At 41.7% G+C, this 22,914-nt stretch overlaps 1 protein-coding gene across 2 annotated transcripts in view; it reads left to right on the plus strand.

The window, feature by feature from the left end:
* The first annotated feature begins 151 nt into the window (after positions 1-151).
* Positions 152-22,914, plus strand: part of nab2 (NGFI-A binding protein 2 (EGR1 binding protein 2)) — a 41,189-nt gene continuing 18,426 nt past the window's right edge. For both annotated transcript variants that reach the window (XM_067431937.1, XM_067431936.1), the window contains exons 1-3: positions 152-743; positions 6,467-7,380; positions 16,764-16,897. In XM_067431937.1, the coding sequence (XP_067288038.1) occupies positions 6,469-7,380; positions 16,764-16,897 (1,046 nt within the window). In that variant the 5' untranslated portion in view covers positions 152-743; positions 6,467-6,468. The remainder of the gene's footprint in view (positions 744-6,466; positions 7,381-16,763; positions 16,898-22,914) is intronic.

The following is a 22,914-nucleotide window of genomic DNA, read 5'->3' on the forward strand; positions in this document are numbered from 1 at the left end:
TAAAATATAAATGATGAATGATAAAAAACAATAAGTCAATCTTTTTTTAAAACCCAGTCAACGTGTGCAGATCAGACTGACGTGAGATGCCGGGGAATCCCGCTGCTCAAGCCGCGTCACAGAGCAGTGCTCACCGCCCACAGACACGGTGATCTCCGCTACTCATCCACAGCCGACGACGGGCTGCTTTCATATTTGCTCGTGTGTTAAATCAGCTGCTTATTATGATTGGGCTCTGTAATGCTGTGTATAAGGTTCCTTTCCTAAACCTTTTATACAGACATGAGTTTAAACAGTGAAACGGACAGAATTCCCCCAGCTGTGACAGTCGGAGAGGAAGCGCGCTCCCCCCTGAGCTCAGACCGGAGAGGAAGGCTCTTATTCGGTCAGATGGCGTGCCGCAGTCCGCCCACGCGTTTCTCGCGCCCACTCAGGCAGCGAAAGGAGCGTCATTAACCCACCGCTCCTGCCAGCACAGCACAGCAGAGCATAGCCGAGACAACACAAGAGTTTCAAGAACATTTCATTCCAATCTCACATCTGCAGAATAAGGTCTAACAAGCACAGAAAATAAATATAAATTACGCGTTTACGCGTAAAGTATATAAAAATAGAACGGAAAGTTTAATAGACTTTGAACTGAGTTAATAGCAGCGCAAATCTAAAATATTCCGTCGTTTCGGTGACTGAAGCTGAAGTTTCTGCTGGATCTTGTCCTGGAATCTGTCGAGAAGCCTCTCGAGGTGAGTAGGATAAGATAAGGCTACACACTAGGCTACTACTCACGAGTCTGCAATGCACGCTTAAAAACAAAGGTTCCTTATTGTGATTCAACTTTTAACATTCAACCTTTTCACTGCACAAAAGATACTTTATGGTGGTGAGTTTTTATTTTTTATTTTTTAGATTTTGTAAATGTTCTTCATAATAAGACAAAAATGGTTGATGACTGTCAAACCCCGGAACCTTTATTTTTAAGCGTTTTACTATCTTTATTATAAATCATCACAGGAAAACGAGTGTAGCCCAGCTAACAATTTTATGTTATAAGAACGTTTCCATAACGTCCCATTAAGTTAAAAGCGTCCAGTTTTTTAAACGTTGTATTAACGTTCTTGTTAGGTTATAAGAAAATTATTTAAAACGTTATTAGAACGTTCAATTATCTTGTTATATAAACGTTATAACGTTCTTGTTAGGTTATAAAAACGTTATTTAAAACGTTATTAGAACGTTCAATTATCTTGTTATAAACGTTATACTAACATTCTTGCTTGGTTATATTAACGTTATTATAAACATTATCAGAACATTTAATTTTCTTCTTATATAAACATTGTCAATATTTTTGTATATGATATGACAATCATTTTATGAAAGCACCTTAAACAGAAGAACCTAAAACAAAAACAAATTAAGATCTTTCAGATTTTGAAATTAAAACATTAAGTGAATAATAATAAAAAAGATCTATAAAGATGTACAATTAAAAAAAAAAAAAAGACCCATGCATCATGTCTGTGTAATGTAGTCCACTGAAGGGGAGTTATATCCGAGGGTTTATTACAAACATTAACAGATACTCATAACATGAGGGGCAAGGGAAGCACATGGCAAACAGGAACCATTACTGCGACTAAACTTGATCAAATTTAACTTGAAAAACTTAAAATACAAAATATGAAAAAAACAAAACTAGACGTGTAAGTTTATTTTCCTAGTCTTATCAACTTTAAATATTGCACAATTAATTATACTATTAATAAACCTTTGTGCTTTTTTCCCGTTTATTGACATCTTATTCTTTCTTTTTAAAAAATTGACATTTATATTGAATACATGAATAGTTTACAATCTGGGATTTTTTTTTTTTTAATTATAAAAAAATATATTTTTACGAAAAATAGCTTAAAGTGTCATTAGTTGTCACTGGATATGCAAATGATGTATCTGAAGTTATGACTAATTTGTAATGACTAATACTTTTTAAATGTTGTAACATTTTTAAAACGTTCCACTAACAATGTAAGAATGACGTTTTAAAGCTAACATTTTTAGAACGTTAATCAATAGCATATAACGTTGGTACAACGTTCTAATAACGTTACTGCCTGAACGTTTCTTGATAACTTGAAGAGAACTTTCAGAGAACGTTAGTCAATGTTTTGAGAACGTTCTCTGTTAGCTAGGAGGCTGTATTTAACAACAAAACTCAGCAACACTATTGCTGGATATGAATGCCTTACACAAACTAGCCCATTATTTGTGCATTTTAAGAATTTTAAGCGATGAGAACTGTAAACAATAAATGTTTTTGCTAGGGGAAAATGTAGCTTAAGGCTAAAATGGCTTTAATTCCCTTTTTTGGGGGGCAATAATTAGATAAGTCGATCTCTTAGTCTTACATGTCTGAAATGCCTATTTGTTAGATGACTGAATACATCATTGTAGTTGAGAGAAGGATGAAATAGCGAATGAAGCTTTCGCAAACCGAATCTGTCTCCAGCTATGATTTTGTAGGGGAGAGAGATTTTAAAAAGTAAAAGAAATGAGAACAACCATTACTGCATATTACACTCTTAAAGGGATAGTTCACCTACATTTAATCACGCTTAAGTTCTATCTTTTTTTGGGGAGTAGCATCTCTCTGCAAACCCGGAGGCTGCATTTTCAGGACCGCATTTCTAGGACCCTATGATTTTAGTTGTTTCATTTATATATTGTCCTAACGAACCCCAAGCCCTAAACCCATTGGTAACCCTGTTGAAATGTTTTAACTAATTTAAAATGGCCTTGGCTGCTGTTTTGTTAAAAATAAGGTGGGAAAAGTTTGAATCAGGTCTCCTCTGTTGGAGTACAGCTGGCGATGGTGCTGTCACAAAAGAAACTAGGTCTAGAAATGCAGTCCTGAAAGTCCTAAAAGTGCGGTATTGCAGGCAGATAATATTGTTTTTTGGACCAAAAAAAGGAGAATAAAAAATAAATAAATAGGCCTAATGTCATTGAATAGCGACCAGCATCAAGCTTTAAAAAAAAAAAAGAATGGGGCCCATCATGCGACTCGCTGGTATATGATGGAGTTTGGTGAAAAGTCAAATCAAAATTTTAAAGGGGTGATGAATTGAGAAAACTTTTCAACTTTCCCTTGAGCTTTTGATAGCTATATAAAAGTATGGTAATATAAGATTACACTGCAAGTTTTAGAGCTGAAAACATCCTTGTTAGTCAAAGAAAAGCTTTTATAGACACCAGGCCCAGAAAACGATCGTGTGCTTCATCCTGACGTCATCTAATGGCGAAAAACGCCTCTACAGAAGAATAAGCATGTGTAGTTCAGTAGCCCCGTCCACCGACTCATGGGATCACGCTAGCCAGCAGCAATAAACAAGCTGAAGATTATAGCAAGATATCGTGGAAGAACAGTCGCTGCATAAGCTTCCTTTCGGATCCTAATATTAGGAATGTGTGATACTTCATTTATTTTTAATGAAGTTCCAGCTCACGTGGGGAAGACCGTTTGTGTGTTCGCTTCATTTCACGGCGGAATCGTTTGTAAACAAGTCTCAAGTGCTGGATTTGCAGACACAATGTTGTGCCTTCTATACTGGATCCGACAGGAATGGTGCAACAAACTTATGTGAGTAAAACGTCTTTTTTTATATGTAATAGCAGTCCCGGGGCTGTGTGTTTTCCAGACTGGCTACCAAAACGTACGCCTGTCGGCAGAAATAATATTTTCTTGATCTGGGCGCGCGCGCATGTGTGTGTGTGTGTGTGTTCGCATTTATATCCACAGATCGTGCGTGCCATGTAATACAGAAATAATATTTCAATCAATCGCGGGTGGATGAGAAATAAATCATTGTGTTTGTTTGATAAAGACGTTTACGAGCCCTGTGGTCGAGAGAATCATTCCGGTTGCCACTTTCAAAACAATCCCTCCCTCGTGAACTGACAGGAGCTGAAGCTCATTAAATATGTAAATCTTATCCAATCGTAGCCGTTGGCGTTTACTTTCAAGTCTCCAGGGACACGCCCATCAAAACCCAGCGTTCAGGAGAGAGCCTCAAAACCAGTGTAGAAAATAGCTTATTACTTATTAGTTATGATGTTTTTAAATGTAAAAAACATACAAACGTCATTAGTTGACCTCAGACAACACTATACATTTTTTTTTAAAGCCAGTTCATGACACTGTATTATTTTACGAAAATCCGATGAATTTCGATGATTCAGTAAATGTTAAACTTTTTTCTCCTGTGTCCTATTTTCCATTATCCAGAATTGCAGCACAGCTGAAAAGTTTGTTTGAGCTGCGCCCTCGACTGTACAATCGTGAATTAGCATTTTAACCTCGGCCGGAGGGTTATTATTTCAATTTTGATGTGAAGAGGTCTTTACATTTGCACAAGAATAGAACTTATAACTTATGTTATAAAAACAAAGGTGAGAAAAAGTAATGCAAAAGTATCGTACCATATTACTTAAAAAAAGTAACTAAGCAACTCAATTAGTTACTTTTTAAGAACGTAACGCAATATTGTGATGCATTACTTTTCAAAGTAACTTTCCCCTACACTAAAGAAAAATATCACAAGAAAAGCTTAACATGTACTTACAACTGCATTATTTAGCCATATTTTCTTCATTAGAATGTTTAAAGCAAGTGAGTTTCATTCATGTTTCTAAAACATTTCTTAAGGCGTGGTAAACTCGTGTCAGGGGCGTGGTTCGTGAGCTGTTGGAAGCACCATCATAGGTCACAATGTCCTACAACGTCTAAAAGGAAAATTCAACCTTCGTTCAACCTTAAGAGGGCAGCACTAAGACGTTTTTACACAATATATTACAGAATTTAAACACTTAATACCCAAATGTCAAAACATTTACCCGAATCAATAAAGAGCACTAATAAAGCCCCAATCTTGCAGATCATTAAAAGGGTGGATGCATGCGGTTTGACTTTTTTAACTTTAGTTAGTGTGTAATGTCGCTGCTTGAGCATAAACAGTATCTGCAAAGTTACAGCGCTGAAAGTTCAATGCAAACGGAGATATTAGGTGTTTCTCAATGTCAAGGATGCTTCCTTTGAAGGACTGATCCTTCCAAGTCACTTCCTTCAGAGGCTGGGCGAGGCTCCTCTTTAGCATTCGGAGAACACGTAAATGGAACAGGCTAGCAAGTGCACGTCATTGCGTCATTACGTCAGTGAAAAGGTCCGTTGGCCATCAATAATGTTATGTGTATTTTTTTTTATATCAATACAGTAGCAATTTGTACCGGCATTTAAGCGTTAAACTTTACTTATATTTACTACGGTTATAATAAATGTTTGGTAACGTAAATAAAAGCATTGCGGCCAGCAGCGAGGTGAGGGGCCGTGAGAGCGGGCCGGTGGAGTGATAATGAGCGGCAGCTGATCGCTACACCGGTCTCGGCTCACGGCGGAGTGACGGGAGTATAATTGGAGGAGCATGAAAGACGAGAGAGGACTAGGCCTGGAGTTTATGTTAAGGTTTGTTTATGTTTTATTATGTGTGTGCGGGCAGTCGCCCGTGAGGGGCTTCCCGTGTTACTTTCGTTTTGTTTATTATTTATTATAAAGTTGTTGAACGTTCGCCGGTTCCCGCCTCCTTCCTTCCCATCTACAAACCCCGATACAAGCATATTTGCCCCGTTCATGCTCCGACTCCGGGAACGTCTGAAGATAGCAAAGCTGCGCGCATAGGATTGTGGGTGATTTGAGAACGCGAAGAGCGCGAAGGCTACTCATATGCATCCTTTCCTGTATATGACATATTTTTCAAACGAAGGACTCAGTCCTTGGTTGAAATTCCGAGGATCCTCAACATTGGAACAGTCCTTCGTCGGATGTCGATGACGTGGCATCCTTGGAATTCTTGCTTCCGAGGATCCTTCCTTGACATTGAGAAACGCCTTGAGTCTTTTAAAGTTACAGCAGTTTATTGCCTACAAAAATGGCCGGCTTGGACTGCAACGAGCTTCTTCCTGGGTTGGTGACATCATAAACCCTCGCTAGTCTCTGCAGATGTGACTTCTGCCCGTAATAAGAAGTGGCGTGGCCTTAACCTGTGCTTGGCACTTCAGCCAATAAAAATACAGGAAAGTTCATTTGGCCAACTAACCAATCTAAGACCATTGCGTTTTTCAGAGGGAGGGGCTTCATAGAAGCAGGAAGCAAACAAGCCATTCAAAGGACAGAGGAGACAGCGGTGTGGAATAAAGGTCATATATAAGAAAAATATGGCGTTTAAAAAAAGAAGAAGTATAAGACATGTTATACTGCGCACCATAAACATAACCAAGCCTAGAAAAAAAAAATGGAATCATCTCTTTAACTAAAAAAAAGTTGGTTTAGGGTTTAGTTACCCTTTAAGAATGTACCACAATATTGTAATTGCATTACTTTCCCCAACACTGCTAATGACATGCTTTGTGGTTGCAGCCATGTCACTACCACGGACGCTGGGCGAGTTGCAGCTCTACCGAGTTTTACAAAGGGCCAACCTGCTGATGTACTACGACACCTTCATCCAGCAGGGAGGCGATGATGTCCAACAGCTATGTGAGGCTGGCGAAGAGGAATTTCTGGAGATCATGGCACTAGTTGGCATGGCCACAAAACCCCTGCATGTGCGGCGCTTGCAGAAAGCCCTGCGTGATTGGGCAGCAAACCCAACACTGTTCAACCAACCCCTGACCACCAGTGTGGCTCCTTGTGGAGTCCCTCTCCTCAGGATCGACAGCTCCAGTTCTGCTGGCTCAACGGTTATCGGTGCAAGAAAATCTTTAAGCAATGGTCAGCCAGGCTCTCCATGTGAAAGAGAGGAGGTTGGATCTTGCCTTACACCTCTCAGAGATAACAGTCCAAAGAGCCCCTGCTCACAGGCCTCTCCTGTACCTCCAGACCATCTGTACAGAGAAAAACTGTCCCCCATGGACCCTCACTGGCTCAGCCCTGAAATCTATGGAGCTGCTGAGCTAGATGAAGACCAGTCCATTCCCCCATTGCCTTTCGCTTGTCACTCTCGTCTTTTGGGTCCTCCGACACCTACTTCTTCCTCCTCCTCCTCCTCCTCTTCTGTAGCCTCTCCATGGCCTGGAGGTCAGCTGGACCCAGAGACCATTAAAGCCGTGGAGGAAAGCGTCGATCGGCTTCTAAGAACCATGCCGCAAGCCGATTCGACTGAGGTAAAGACACTTTTGAGACTCAATAAGAAAATGGCCAAGACGGTAGGACACATTTTCAACCTGGAACCTCATGACAAGAGCAAAGAGGAAGAGATACGCAAATACAGCCTGATCTACGGGCGCTTTGACTCCAAGAGGAGGGAAGGGAAACAGCTCACCCATCATGAGGTTCGTTGAAGAGAACATTTCGAAAAAGTTTGTCTTGACAAACAACAGTTCAAAGTGTGAAGCAGTTTTAAGTGTGAAGTAGTTTTAAGTGTAAGTAGTTTTAAGTTTGAAGCAGATTTAAGTGTAAAGTAGTTTTAAGTGTAAAGTAGTTTTTAGTATTAAGTAGTTTTAAATGTAAAGTAGTTTTTAGTGTAAAGTAGTTTTTAGTATTAAGTAGTTTTAAGTTTGATGCAGTTATAAGCGTAAAGTAATTTTAAAAAAGTTGTTTTAAGTTTGAAGCAGTTTTAAGTGTGAAGTAGTTTTAAGTTTGAAGCAGATTTAAGTGTAAAGTGGTTTTAAGTTTGAAGCAGTTTTAAGTGTAAAGTAGTTTTAAGTGTAAATTAGTTTTAAGTGTAAAGTAGTTTTAAGTGTCAAGTAGTATATAGTATAAAGTAATTTTTAATGTAAAGCAGTTTTAAGTGTAAAGTGGTTTTAAGTGTGAAGCAGTTTTAAGTTTGAAGCAGTTTTAAGTGTGAAGCAGTTTTAAGTGTAAAGTGGTTTTAAGTTTGAAGCAGTTTTAAGTGTAAAGTAGTTTTAAGTGTAAATTAGTTTTAAGTGTAAAGTAGTTTTAAGTGTGGAGTAGTTTAAAGTGTAAAGTAGTTTTAAGTGTAAAGTAGTTTTAAATGTAAAGCAGTTTTAATTGTGAAGCAGTTTTAAGTGTAAATAAGTTTTAAGTGTGAAGCAGTTTTAAGTGTGAAGTAGTTTTAAGTTTGAAGCAGTTTTAAGTTTAAAGTGGTTATAAGTGTGAAGTGGCTTTAAGTGTAAAGTCGTTTTAAGTGTAAATAAGTTTTAAATGTGAAGTACTTTTAAGTGTGAAGTAGTTATAAGTGTCAAGTAGTTTAAAGTGTCAAGTAATTTTAAGTGTAAATAAGTTTTAAATGTGAAGTACTTGTAAGTGTGAAGTAGTTATAAGTGTCAAGTAGTTTAAAGTGTCAAGTAATTTTAAGTGTAAATAAGTTTTAAATGTGAAGTAGTTTTAAGTGTGAAGTCGTTATAAGTGTCAAAAAGTTTAAAGTGTCAAGTAGTTTTAAGTGTAAATAAGTTTTAAATGTGAAGTAGTTTTAAGTGTGAAGTAGTTTTAAGTTTGAAGCAGTTTTAAGTGTAAAGCAGTTTTATGTGTGAAGTAGTTTTAAGTGTAAAGTGGTTTTAAGTTTGAAGTAGTTTTAAGTGTGAAGCAGTTTTAAGTGTAAAGTGGTTTTAAGTTTGAAGTAGTTTTAAGTGTGAAGCAGTTTTAAGTGTAAAGTGGTTTTAAGTTTGAAGTAGTTTTAAGTTTGAAGCAGTTTTAAGTGTAAAGTAGTTTTAAGTGTAAATTAGTTTTAAGTGTAAAGTAGTTTTAAGTGTGGAGTAGTTTAAAGTGTAAAGTAGTTTAAAGTGTAAAGTAGTTTTAAATGTAAAGCAGTTTTAATTGTGAAGCAGTTTTAAGTGTAAAGTAGTTTTAAGTGTAAATTAGTTTTAAGTGTAAAGTAGTTTTAAGTGTGGAGTAGTTTAAAGTGTAAAGTAGTTTTAAGTGTGAAGCAGTTTTAAGTGTAAAGTGGTTTTAAGTTTGAAGTAGTTTTAAGTGTGAAGCAGTTTTAAGTGTAAAGTGGTTTTAAGTTTGAAGTAGTTTTAAGTTTGAAGCAGTTTTAAGTGTAAAGTAGTTTTAAGTGTAAATTAGTTTTAAGTGTAAAGTAGTTTTAAGTGTGGAGTAGTTTAAAGTGTAAAGTAGTTTAAAGTGTAAAGTAGTTTTAAATGTAAAGCAGTTTTAATTGTGAAGCAGTTTTAAGTGTAAAGTAGTTTTAAGTGTAAAGTGGTTTTAAGTTTGAAGTAGTTTTAAGTGTGAAGCAGTTTTAAGTGTAAAGTGGTTTTAAGTTTGAAGTAGTTTTAAGTGTGAAGCAGTTTTAAGTGTAAAGTGGTTTTAAGTTTGAAGTAGTTTTAAGTTTGAAGCAGTTTTAAGTGTAAAGTAGTTTTAAGTGTAAATTAGTTTTAATTGTAAAGTAGTTTTAAGTGTGGAGTAGTTTAAAGTGTAAAGTAGTTTAAAGTGTAAAGTAGTTTTAAATGTAAAGCAGTTTTAATTGTGAAGCAGTTTTAAGTGTAAAGTAGTTTTAAGTGTAAATTAGTTTTAAGTGTAAAGTAGTTTTAAGTGTGGAGTAGTTTAAAGTGTAAAGTAGTTTTAAGTGTAAAGTAGTTTTAAATGTAAAGCAGTTTTAATTGTGAAGCAGTTTTAAGTGTAAAGAAGTTTTAAGCGTGAAGCAGTTTTAAGTGTGAAGTAGTTTTAAGTTTGAAGCAGTTTTAAGTTTAAAGTTGTTATAAGTGTGAAGTGGCTTTAAGTGTAAAGTCGTTTTAAGTGTAAATTAGTTATAAGTGTCAAGTAGTTTTAAGTGTAAATAAGTTTTAAATGTGAAGTAGTTTTAAGTGTGAAGTCATTATAAGTGTCAAAAAGTTTAAAGTGTCAAGTAGTTTTAAGTGTAAATAAGTTTTAAATGTGAAGTAGTTTTAAGTGTAAAGTAGTTTTAAGTGTGAAGTAGTTTTAAGTGTAAAGTCATTTTAAGTGTAAAGTTGTTTTAAGTGTCAAGTAGTTTAAAGTGTAAAGAAGTTTTAAATGTGAAGTAGTTTTAAGTGTCAAGTAGTTTTAAGTGTAAATAAGTTTTAAATGTGAAGTAGTTTTAAGTGTGAAGTCATTATAAGTGTCAAAAAGTTTAAAGTGTCAAGTAGTTTTAAGTGTAAAGAAGTTTTAAATGTGTGTCACATGCCTGTCCTGTCTTGTGTGCACATGTGGGTTTTGTCATGTCTTGCATGTGCTCCTGTCATTGTCTGATCCCTCTCCCTTGTTATCTGATTAGTGTTGATTTCTCCCACCTGTTCCCTCTTGATTTCTTCCCTTTATAAGCTCCTTGTGTTTGTCAGTCTGTGTTGGATCCTTGTGTACTGTCTACGTCTTCCGTTCCCCTGTGACTTCCTTGTGGTATGTGTTCAGTTTCAGTTTATGTGTTTTCTAGTTACGTTTTCCCCCTCGTGGGTTTTTGTTTTGCATTTATGTTTTATTTGTTATAAATATATATCCTTTTCTGCACTTGAGTCCTCGCACCATTTCCTTTGTGTGTACGTGACAGAAGGATCCAACCCTACTATGAGGACTCAGCAGAGAAGTTCTCCCTCGGTGCCAGTTCCGGGGGTCCCGAGTCCGGGAATCCCGAGTCCAGACATGGCCTGGAGGGCCGTAATGGGAGGGTTTGTGGTGGCAGTCCTGCATGCTTGGGAAAAGCACAGGGTGTCATCCACCACTCCGGTGGTCCCAGTTCCGGTGGATCGTGCGCCGGTGGTCCCTGTGCCGGTGGATCATGTTCCGGTGGTCCCTGTGCCGGTGGATCGTGCTCCGGTGGTCCCTGTGCCGGTGGATCGTGTTCCGGTGGTCCCTGTGCCGGTGGATCGTGTTCCGGTGGTCCCTGTGCCGGTGGATCGTGTTCCGGTGGTCCCTGTGCCGGTGGATCGTGTTCCGGTGGTCCCTGTGCCGGTGGATCGTGTTCCGGTGGTCCCTGTGCCGGTGGATCGTGTTCCGGTGGTCCCTGTGCCGGTGGACTCCGTTCCGGTGGTCCCGAGTCCGGAAACGGCCTGGAGGGCTGTGATGGGATGCTTTGTGGTGGCAGTCCTGCATGCGTGGAAGGAGCACAGGGCTTTATCCGAAGCCCCGGAGGCAGTTCCGGTGGTCCCAGTTCCGGTGGATCGTGTGCCGGTGGTCTCAGTTCCGGTGGATCGTGTTCCGGTGGTCCCTGTGCCGGTGGATCGTGTTCCGGTGGTCCCAGTTCCGGCAGATCATGTTCCGGTGGTCCCAATGCCAGCAGATCGTATTCCGGTGGTCCCAGTGCCGGTGGATACTGCTGGACTGGAGAAGTTTCCCCAACGCCCTGCCTGCGCCGCTGAGGCGCCCTGCTCTCCCTGCGCCGCTGAGGCGCCCAGCTCTCCCTGCGCCCCTGAGCAGTCCTGCTCTCCCTGCGCCCCTGAGCAGTCCTGCTCTCCCTGCGCCCCTGAGCAGTCCTGCTCTCCGTGCGCCGCTGAGGCGTCCTGCTCTCCGTGCGCCGCTGAGGCGTCCTGCTCTCCGTGCGCCGCTGAGGCGTCCTGCTCTCCGTGCGCCGCTGAGGCGTCCTGCTCTCCGTGCGCCGCTGAGGCGTCCTGCTCTCCGTGCGCCGCTGAGGCGTCCTGCTCTCCGTGCGCCGCTGAGGCGTCCTGCTCTCCGTGCGCCGCTGAGGCGTCCTGCTCTCCGTGCGACTCTGAGGCGTCCTGCTCTCCGTGCGACTCTGAGGCGTCCTGCTCTCACCGCGCCGCTGAGGCGTCCTGCTCTCACCGCGCCGCTGAGGCGTCCTGCTCTCACCGCACCTCCCTGGCGCTCCCTGCACTGACCGCACCACCCAGGAGTCCTGCTCTCACCGCGCCTCCCTGGCGCCCTGCTCTACCCATGCCGCCCTGGCCGCCTGAACTCTGCGGGCCGCCCCGGCCACCTGAACTCGGTGGGCCTCCCGACTTCGGCGGGCCGCCCTGGTCATTCGAACTTTGTGTGCCACCATGGCCTCCTGAACTTTTTGTTTTCCCCATGTTTCCCTTGTTGACCCCTCCCTTGTCTGTTCCTTCCTTGTTTGTTTCCCCTGTCCCGCCCTGGTCTGTCCCTCCCGTGCCGCCCTGGTCTGTCCCTCCCGTGCCGCCCTGGTCTGTCCCTCCCGTGCCGCCCTGGTCTGTCCCTCCCGTGCCGCCCTGGTCTGTCCCTCCCGTGCCCCCCTGGTCTGTCCCTCCCGTGCCCCCCTGGTCTGTCCCTCCCGTGCCCCCCTGGTCTGTCCCTCCCGTCCCTCCCGTCCCGCCCTGGTCTGTCCCTCCCGTCCCGCCCTGGTCTGTCCCTCCCGTCCCGCCCTGGTCTGTCCCGCCCGTCCCTAGTGGAGCGTCTGGTAGCCGCTCCTTAAGGAGGGGGTAATGTCACATGCCTGTCCTGTCTTGTGTGCACATGTGGGTTTTGTCATGTCTTGCATGTGCTCCTGTCATTGTCTGATCCCTCTCCCTTGTTATCTGATTAGTGTTGATTTCTCCCACCTGTTCCCTCTTGATTTCTTCCCTTTATAAGCTCCTTGTGTTTGTCAGTCTGTGTTGGATCCTTGTGTACTGTCTACGTCTTCCGTTCCCCTGTGACTTCCTTGTGGTATGTGTTCAGTTTCAGTTTATGTGTTTTCTAGTTACGTTTTCCCCCTCGTGGGTTTTTGTTTTGCATTTATGTTTTATTTGTTATAAATAAATATTTAATCATTTTCTGCACTTGAGTCCTCGCACCATTTTCCCTTGTGTCTGTGACGTGACAGAAGGATCCAACCAATATGAGGACTCAGCGGAGAAAGAGGTCACCGCAATCCCCTCCCTCTGCTATCTCCTGTCCCCTCTGGGACCGTATAGTCCAGTTTAGCTCCCTTAGAGCTATGCGGCAACAAGGAACTGATCTGAGGGAATTTGCACAGGAGTTTAAGAGGGCTGCAGAGGGACTGGGATACAGAGATGAAACTCTTAAGGAGCTCTTCAATTATGCCCTCGACAAACCATTCGATTGGACTGTAATGAGGGCACTGGAGGGGGCAACATTCGAGGTGACTGTGGATTATTTCATTGGACAGCGGAGGAGGGCCCCTCTCCGGAGTCCGGTGGTACCTATGGATCCACTTCCGGTGGACCCTGTGCCGGTGGTCCCGGTGCCGGTGGATCGTGTTCCGGTGGTCCCAATGCCGATGGACCCAGTTCTGGTGGTCTTGAAACGGAGGAGGAGAAGGAAGGCTCCCTCCGTGCCTGTTCCAGTGGTCCCAGTTCAGGTGGATTGTGCTCCGGTGGTCCCTGTGCCGGTGGATCGTGCTCCGATGGTCCCTTTGCCGGTGGATCGTGCTCCGGTAGTCCCTGTGCCGGTGGATCGTGCTCCGGTAGTCCCTGTGCCGGTGGATCGTGCTCCGGTGGTCCCTGTGCCGGTGGATCGTGCTCCGGTGGTCCCTGTGCCGGTGGATCGTGTTCCGGTGGTCCCTGTGCCGGTGGATCGTGTTCCGGGGGTCCCTGTGCCGGTGGATCGTGTTCCGGTGGATCGTGTTCCGGTGGTCCCTGTGCCGGTGGACTCCGTTCCGGTGGTCCCGAGTCCGGAAACGGCCTGGAGGGCTGTGATGGGATGCTTTGTGGTGGCAGTCCTGCATGCGTGGAAGGAGCACAGGGCTTTATCCGAAGCCCCGGAGGCAGTTCCGGTGGTCCCAGTTCCGGTGGATCGTGTGCCGGTGGTCTCAGTTCCGGCGGATCGTGTTCCGGTGGTCCCTGTGCCGGTGGATCGTGTTCCGGTGGTCCCTGTGCCGGTGGATCATGTTCCGGTGGTCCCAGTTCCGGCAGATCATGTTCCGGTGGTCCCAATGCCAGCAGATCGTATTCCGGTGGTCCCAGTGCCGGTGGATACTGCTGGACTGGAGAAGTTTCCCCAAAGCCCTGCCTGCGCCGCTGAGGCGCCCTGCTCTCCCTGCGCCGCTGAGGCGCCCTGCTCTCCCTGCGCCGCTGAGGCGCCCTGCTCTCCCTGCGCCCCTGAGGCGTCCTGCTCTCCGTGCGCCGCTGAGGCGTCCTGCTCTCCGTGCGCCGCTGAGGCGTCCTGCTCTCCGTGCGCCGCTGAGGCGTCCTGCTCTCCGTGCGCCGCTGAGGCGTCCTGCTCTCCGTGCGCCGCTGAGGCGTCCTGCTCTCCGTGCGCCGCTGAGGCGTCCTGCTCTCCGTGCGCCGCTGAGGCGTCCTGCTCTCCGTGCGCCGCTGAGGCGTCCTGCTCTCCGTGGGCCGCTGAGGCGTCCTGCTCTCCGTGCGCCGCTGAGGCGTCCTGCTCTCCGTGCGCCGCTGAGGCGTCCTGCTCTCCGTGCGCCGCTGAGGCGTTCTGCTCTCACCGCGCCGCTGAGGCGTCCTGCTCTCACCACGCCACTAAAGCGTCCTGCTCTCACCGCGCCTCCCTGGCGCCCCCTGCACTCACCGCGCCTCTCTGGCACCCTGCTCTCACCGCGCCTCCCTGGCGTCCTGCTCTACCCGCACTGCCCTGGCTGCCTGAACTCTATGGTCCGCCCCGGCCGCTTGAACTTGGTGGGCCTCCCGAACTCGGTGGGCCGCCCTGGCCATTCGAACTTTGTGGGCCACCATGGCCTCCTGAACTTTTTGTTTTCGTTCCTCCCTTGTTTACCCCTCCCTTGTCTGTACCTTCTTTGTCTGTCCCTCCCGTGCCCCCCTGGTCTGTCCCTCCCGTGTCCCCCTGGTCTGTCCCTCCCGTGCCCCCCTGGTCTGTCCCTCCCGTGCCCCCCTGGTCTGTCCCTCCCGTGCCTCCCTGGTCTGTCCCTCCCGTCCCTCCCTGGTCTGTCCCTCCCGTCCCTCCCTGGTCTGTCCCTCCCGTCCCTCCCTGGTCTGTCCCTCCCGTCCCGCCCGGGTCTGTCCCTCCCGTCCCTAGTGGAGCGTCTGGTAGCCGCTCCTTAAGGAGGGGGTAATGTCACATGCCTGTCCTGTCGTGTGTGCACTTGTGGGTTTTGTTATGTTGAGCATGTGCTCGTGTCCCTGTCAGTTCCCTCCCCCTTGTTATCTGATTATTGGTTAATTTGCCCCACCTGTTCTCCCTCATTATCTGCCTTGTTTGTTCCCTTTATAATCTCCTTGTGTTTGTCAGTCTGTGTTGGATCCTTGTGTAATGTCTGCGTCTCCCGTTCCCCCAGTGACTTCTGTTGGTATGTTTTGAGTTTTAGTTTATGTTCTATTATGTGTTTTGCCCCTCGTGGGTGTTTGTTTTGTATTTATGTTTTATTTGTTATAAATATATATCCTTTTCTGCACTTGAGTCCTCGCACCATTTCCTTTGTGTGTACGTGACAATGTGAAGTAGTTTTAAGTGTAAAGTAGTTTTAAGTGTGAAGCAGTTTTAAGTGTAAAGTCATTTTAAGTGTAAAGTTGTTTTAAGTGTCAAGTAGTTATAAGTGTCAAGTAGTTTAAAGTGTAAAGAAGTTTTAAATGTGAAGTAGTTTTAAGTGTGAAGTAGTTTTAAGTTTGAAGCAGTTTTAAGTGTAAAGCAGTTTTAAGTGTGAAGTAGTTTTAAGTTTGAAGCAGTTTTAAGTGTGAAGTAGTTTTAAGTTTTAAGTAGTCGTACGTGTAAATATCAATAAATGCCAATAAAAAAGTGAAGAATTAAAAAACAAGTATTAAACTTTGACGTTTAACTGATCTTACACCCTAGCTTGGGAGCTGATTGACACGGTAGCCCAGGTGTAACATTTCTGTTGCTCAAAAATACCCTTTAATTCAACCCCTAGATTCCTGTAAAATATTACAATTTTAAAATACAAGGTGTTGTTGTAAATATTTAAGCTATTTTAAAAATTACAGTTGTTGTTTACGTATTTAACAAGCCTTTGAGAATTACTCACAGGAACACAGCTAAGAATTGACTTGAGTAAAATAATTCTTGGCTCAAAGCTGTGCTTAAAAGTGAGTTATCAAGGATCCCAATCATACTTTAAGTGAAGTGTAGGACTAAATCTTAAGTGTCAGTCTTAGAGTAGATTCAGGACACTTTTCTCTGCCACAAACGGGATTTTGGATGATGTCATAGGCATGAACCAATCACTGAAGAGATGTCCTTATTTAAGAATATTCTCAGATAAATTCACATTGAATGGTGAAATTCCTAAGAGGAGTTTAGATTCAACACACATTTGACAATAAAGAGTTTTCAAGACCACACATTATAATATACACATTTGAAATGAAAGATAATCACGTTTTCATCCATGTCTTCATTACAATTTTTAAACTGGTGTGCTGTTAACTGACCTGCCTATATATAGCCAAGATTTCAGGATATAATCATCCACCAAAAGAAAACCGAACTGGCAGGAGGAAGAAGCGATAGCGACTGCTGCTGAATTAGTCGAAAAGCATTTTTTTATTTTTATTAATATATATTTTTTATAAAACCCAAAATTATCCAGCGCTGACAAAGATGATGCCTGCTCTGTCCAAGCGATACCGTTTGATTATCTGCTCGTCGTCAAACATTTCAAACACATTCTACCTCTCCTGAAAGATTCACACACGTCTCTGTCTCCGCAGTGCCATCTCAAGCCCCTACTGGACACTCCTGACCTCTCGAGCCGTCTTAAATAACTGCGAGAGTCAGAGGGATTCTTAGCTTTAAGAATTTTGAAAACCTGCTTTTATACTTAAGTTTGAAAGTAGGAGTAAATTTCATTCATTCTCAGCACTTAGATCTAAAATGGCACATTGAGAAGCTTGATAAATACGGGCCCTGATGATCCACTAAAATAACTTCAAAGTGTTGATTCTTTTATTTCTACTTTCAGATGCTCATCAATGAGGCGGCGGCTCAATTCTGCATCCGTGACAATGCTCTGCTGTTACGCAGAGTTGAGCTCTTCTCATTAGCACGACAAGTGGCGAGAGAATGTGCCTACACCTCAACATTCAAACAGAACAGGTCAGCAACCACTCTTACCGTGACCTTAAGTTTTGTTCAAGTTTTGTTCAAGTGGTTTCATATATGATGGTTTATTTGAATGATATAGAGACAGACATACAGATAAATGTATACACTGTATATACAGCTCAGGAAAAAATGAAGAGTCAAAATGATCAGTTTTTCTGGATTTACAATTTTAAGTATATGTTTGAGCAAACAGAATTTTTTTGTTTTGTTTTATAATATAAACTAGTCAAAACATTTCTCCCAAATTCCAATTAAAAAGCCGGCTGGTTGGAATGTTTTCAGACCTCGAGTAATGGAAAGGGAAGTGTTTAGCGATCAGTATTTGGTGCAATAACTCTGATTTCCAGTCACAGCTTCATGCTCTCCACCAGATTTCACACTGCAATTGAGTGACTTTATGCAATTTCTGGAGCAAAAGTTTTGTTTGCTGCTTGTGGTCATCCATCATCCTCTTGATCACAATCCAGAGGTTTTCAGTGGGGTTCAGGTCTGGAGATTGGGCTGGCCGTAACACAAGAATGAACCTCATTGGTTCTCACACGTCAAGTGAACATGCTTGAGCTTCTGTTTACCTCAACTGATGTGTGAGTTGATGAATGTTTATGTGAATAAAAGCCTAAATTAATTATGTTCATCATATAAAGTGAAAGACTAAGGGCCCTATCTTGCACCCAGCGCAATTGACTTTGTACACCGCCGCATGTGTCATTCCTATTTTGCACCCGCGCAAAGCGCACTTTTCCCTCCACAGAAGCACGTCGCTAAACTAGTGAATGATCTTGCGCTCCCTGGGCGGTTCAGCGCAAAAAAGGAGGCGTGTTCCGGCGCAAACAATGGTGCTATTTTTCTGTTCCATTAAACAATTGCGCCACTGACCAGAAGAAACCTAGTCTAAAGTCAGTGACGCGTTGTTCATTATGCTACTTTAAGGGCGCATGCTTGACCATAATGTATAGCGTGCACAACACGCATACACTTTGCTCATGTAATCTACACAGATGCAACAGTTATTTTTGCAAATCATAAATTGTTACACAAAAAAATATTAACACATGAGATGACGGAAATCATTGTGGTGTGCGACGAAGATGTGAAGAAATTGTGGCTATTTCCTCCCATGCCTGTTTAACCGATGCTATTTTGGGTGGGTTTCTCCCATCCCCATACAGCACAACTCCTCTGTCTTTCTGCTCTTACAAGAACATCAGTCTCCTCGGCTGTGAACCGCTCCTGGCGTGCGCCTGGTAAATCCGCCATAATAATAGCGATCCATAATGGAACTTGCGCAGCTGCTTTTAAAGGGAATGTTGGATGACGCTCTGATTGGTTTATTCACGTTACGCCCAAACCACACCTATGAATAATGAAGCTACTTCAGACCAACCCATTTTAGATTTGTGCCGGGCGCAAGAGCCATTTATCCCGCCGGGAAAATAGCAAACGCGCCGAGACCCGCCCACAAAGTTACTTGAGCTTCGCGCTTTGACACTTGCGTTTTAGATCGTTAAAAAAGGGCCCTAAACCTCTTACGTCATATGGATTAGTTTCAGGATCTCTTTATTAACTTTTTGAAGCGTCAAAGTGGAAGTTGCGTAGCTCTCGATGGAGGGACAGAGAGTGCTCAGATTTTATCAAAAATATTTCGATTTACGCTCCGAAGACGAACAAAAGTCTTACAGATTTGCAATGGCATGAGGGTGAGAAATTAATGACAGAATTGTCATTTTTGGATGACCTATCCCTTTTATCCCAGATGAATCAGACAGATTGTGACGACCCAGCCCAATCTCCAGAATGTGATGTGAAAGACAGGTGGAGAGCATTACAAGACGCTAAAGGCCGGGATTGGGTTATTCTACCAAAAATTGATTTCCAAACTTTTCCTAAGTTTAAAAGTTAGCATTTTGTTGTTATAAAATGATTATTAACTTTTTTCTTTGCATTCTTTGACTTTTTTTTGACAAGTTGTCATTTTGTCCAAATAAATGCTTTAAATGGCAGTATTTTTTATTTTGAATCTGGGAGAAATGTTGTCAGTAGTTTATAGAAAAAAACAAATCTGTCCATTTACTCAAATACATGCCTGTAAACAGTAAATCCTGAGAAATTGATCATTCTGTAACATGTCCCAGAGCTGTATATGGAGAGCTATTTTAAAGTTATAAGGAAAATGTTCAGATGTCATGACCACCGCTAGCGCTGTCTCCAAACTGCTCAGGTCTTGGTTGTGGTTACTTAAAGCTCCACTGTGTGATATTTTCCCCCATCTAGCGGTGTAAAGCTATATGACCATCCAGTGAATAATAGTTTCTGTCCCTCTCCATTCTGATTTCGTTTTAACTCCTACGGTGGCCGATTTAGTCCAAGATTAACGCGGCAATCCCCCTCTTCACATTCGACACGGTGCCATCGAGTGTTAAAACGTGAAAGGCGAAGCTTGAATTTACGGGTATGTCCCTCTTTGGCTACTGTACTTTCAAGATGGAGGGGCAACATGGCGACCGGCATTCGAACCCCTCACCCGTATGTATTTTCAATGGCATATTATAAACTTACGAGAATACTTTATTACTTGAAAGAAGTAAATATACATTAATGAGCACATTTATTTTTGAAAGAACTAAGTGTTTTTAGCTAAGAATAAACTAAAAAAGTTACACAGTGTATCTTTAAACCAAGTTTTATTTCATTAACTCACAGCATTGCGAAGATAACCTTGTGTATTTGTGTAGTGCTTTCTGTTGAGTTTGGCTCATTACATGAGAGCGGTTTGATTATATCAAAAAGCTTTGAAGATGGTATGAGCTAAATTTGGGGAAGCTGATCTGATGAACGCTGTAGGAGAAATTTAATAAAATTGAATTACCAAGTAATTAGAAGACAAAATTAACTGTTTCAGACCATATGGTGCTAAAACATAATACAAAACATAATTGCAAATTTTAACTGTTGAGATAGAGACACACATTTGAAAACCTTAAGAGATAGTTCACACAGAAATATAAATTCTGTCACCATTTACTAACCCTCATTTTGTTCCAAACCTGTATGAGTTTATTTCTTCTGCTGAACACAAAAGAAGATATTTTGAAGAATATGGGAAATTGAACAGTTGATGGACCCCATTGACCACCATAGCATTGGAAAAAAAACAATAGAAGTCAATTGGAAATGTTTGGTTTCCGACATTCTTCAACTCATTCAGGTTTGGAACAACTGGAGGGTGAATAAAGGACAACTCCGGTGAGAAATGCCCCTCGGGGTAATTAACAGATGGTTAGCGAGTAGATCGTTCTCTGGGATGCGTTTTCATGAAATCGAATGTAAAGAGTTTTATCTCTAAAAACAGATTAGCTTATAACACTAGTCTATGGGGCACAGGGTAAGTGAAATTAAATCGCTAGTTAATACCACTAACAAGACTCAAAATAGCCTCACACTAACACGGCAGCATAATGAGGGTCCCTACATGCAAACCGAAGCATTGAGAACTTTGTAAGAGTACAAACAGTTTAATAAGAAGATACTTTATAAAGACAGTGCATTACGCGTTCACGGACAGCAGCCATCTTGGAAAACAGTCTCGACTCATCGATCCACGAGCGCTCTGCCCTATCGACCAGCTCACTTAGCACAGCGCTCGTGGATCGATGAGTCGAGACTGTTTTCCAAGATGGCTGCTGTCCGTGAACGCGTAATGGACTGTCTTTATAAAGTATCTTCTTATTAAACTGTTCGTACTCTTACAAAGTTCTCAATCCTTCGGTTTGCATGTAGGGACCCTCATTATGCTGCCGTGTTAGTGTGAGGCTATTTTGAGCCTTGTTAGTGGTATTAACTAGCGATTTAATTTCACTTACCCTGTGCCCCATAGACTAGGGTTATAGGCTAATCTGTGTTTAGAGATAAAACTCTTTACATTCGATTTCCATGAAAACGCATCCCAGAGAACGATCTACTCGCTAACCATCTGTTAATTACCCCTAGGGTCATTTCTCACCGGAGTTGTCCTTAAAATGATGACAGGATATTTTTTGGGTGAACTATGCCTTTAACCATTTACCTTACAGTTCCCTTTTAGTCAGTCACATTCAACGTTATGTTGTTATAGCGTAGCAAATTCTTTTGAACCAGTGTTATCTTCTTGCATTTTTACCTGATAAATTCTTATCTCAATGTACTGTTTGTGTGACCTGGTACCATGCTTACTAAAATGTACAAAAAATAGTCTAATAAATACATCAGACATAATCTTTAACTTGTAGAGGAAAACTGATTTGTGCAATTTGACATTTGACTCAAAAGCTTAAAGTTTCTCAGAGATTTTAACAATTTTTTTGTGACAGCAAGCCCATTGTCGTTCCAATACGCTCTCATTCCCAACTCATCACATAGTGACACTTGGTCAGGTTTTAATACACAGGGAGCTCAAGATGCAATTCTTTGCATTTGTAAAAGTAGACATGATTTTATTAACATTTATAGGCTACTTTTATAGTTTGAAGTACCTAACCCCACTCCTACCCCTTCTCAAATATGAAACATGTAACAGTACAGTCACAGGTATTTATTGCTTAAACTGACCAAAAACTGTATAAAAGTATTAACGCATGAAGTATTCCAAGTCTTCTGAAGTCATACACTGTAAAAGATGTTGGTTGTTTTTTGTTGGTTTAATTTAAAAAAGTCAGTAACCTGGTTGCCTTAAAATTTTGAGTTTATTGAAATTAAAAATGTGAGTTGATACAATGAAGGAAATTAGTTTAATAAATAGAAACTCAAAATATTTTTGTATCTGAACCACATAAAAAAATGGATAAATCATGAAAATAGCACTATTTGGCATGTTTCACTGCATCATCAGAAATAAAACACACACAATTACCCAATATGCTTACAAAATCTTTTAATAATATTTTAATAAAGGTTGTCGAATCTCAAAAACTTTTCATTGTATTAACTCAAAATTTTAATTTCAATGAACTCAAAATTTTAAGGCAGCCAGGTAACTTTTTTTCTAAATAATTTTTTACAGTGTACAAAGTTGAACAAAGAACAAAGTTGATCTTAATGTTTTAATCATCGCTGAAATGATGATCCCGCCGCTCCGTGAACACATTAATATCTCATTCAAAAGATACACCCGACTCTTGAGCATGACGCAATCGCTCACGAGGCACACGAGAGCCAATGCCATTTCATTATCAAAGATGACGTGACGTTTCTTCACACTGTAAAAAAATTATATGTTCAATAAGTTATGACAACATATGTTTTTACATTGTTTTAACTCATTAAAATAAGTTAAGAAATTTAGTTAAAAAACTTTTTTTTATTACACTGTAAAAAATTATTTAGAAAAAAAGTTCCCTGGTTACCTTAAAATTTTGAGTTCATTGAAATTAAAATTTTGAGTTAATACAATGAAAATTTTTTGAGATTCGACAACCTTTATTAAGATATTATTAACAGATTTTGTAAGCATATTGGGTAATTGTGTGTGTATTATTTCTGATGACGCAGCCAAATAGTGCTATTTTCATGATTTATCACATTTTTTATGTGGTTCAGATACAATAATATTTAGAGTTTCTATTTATTAAATAAATTTCCTTCATTGTATCAACTAAAAATTTTAATTTCAATAAACTCAAAATTTTAAGGCAACCAGGTTACTGACTTTTTTAAGTTAAACCAACAAAAACCAACAACATTTTTTTTACATTTAAAACACTGTTGAACTTCCAACTAAAACATTTAAGAAAAAAGTTACATGAATGATGTATAAATAACATTTTTTGTGCTAATGTTTTGAGAATATTATTAACTCTTTCCCCGCCAGAATATTTGAAAAAAGTTCCCAGTCACCACCAGCTTTTTTTGTGATAGTTTTCACAAAGTTTCATGGTTTCTAGAATATTTTGTTTTATGAATACCTGCACAGCACACACTGTAAAAAAGTATATGTTCAATAAGTTATGGCAACATATGTTTTCAAAATAAGTTAA

The sequence above is a fragment of the Pseudorasbora parva genome, chromosome 22 (assembly GCF_024679245.1).
Source record: "Pseudorasbora parva isolate DD20220531a chromosome 22, ASM2467924v1, whole genome shotgun sequence".
In the NCBI taxonomy this organism is placed as follows: domain Eukaryota; kingdom Metazoa; phylum Chordata; class Actinopteri; order Cypriniformes; family Gobionidae; genus Pseudorasbora; species Pseudorasbora parva.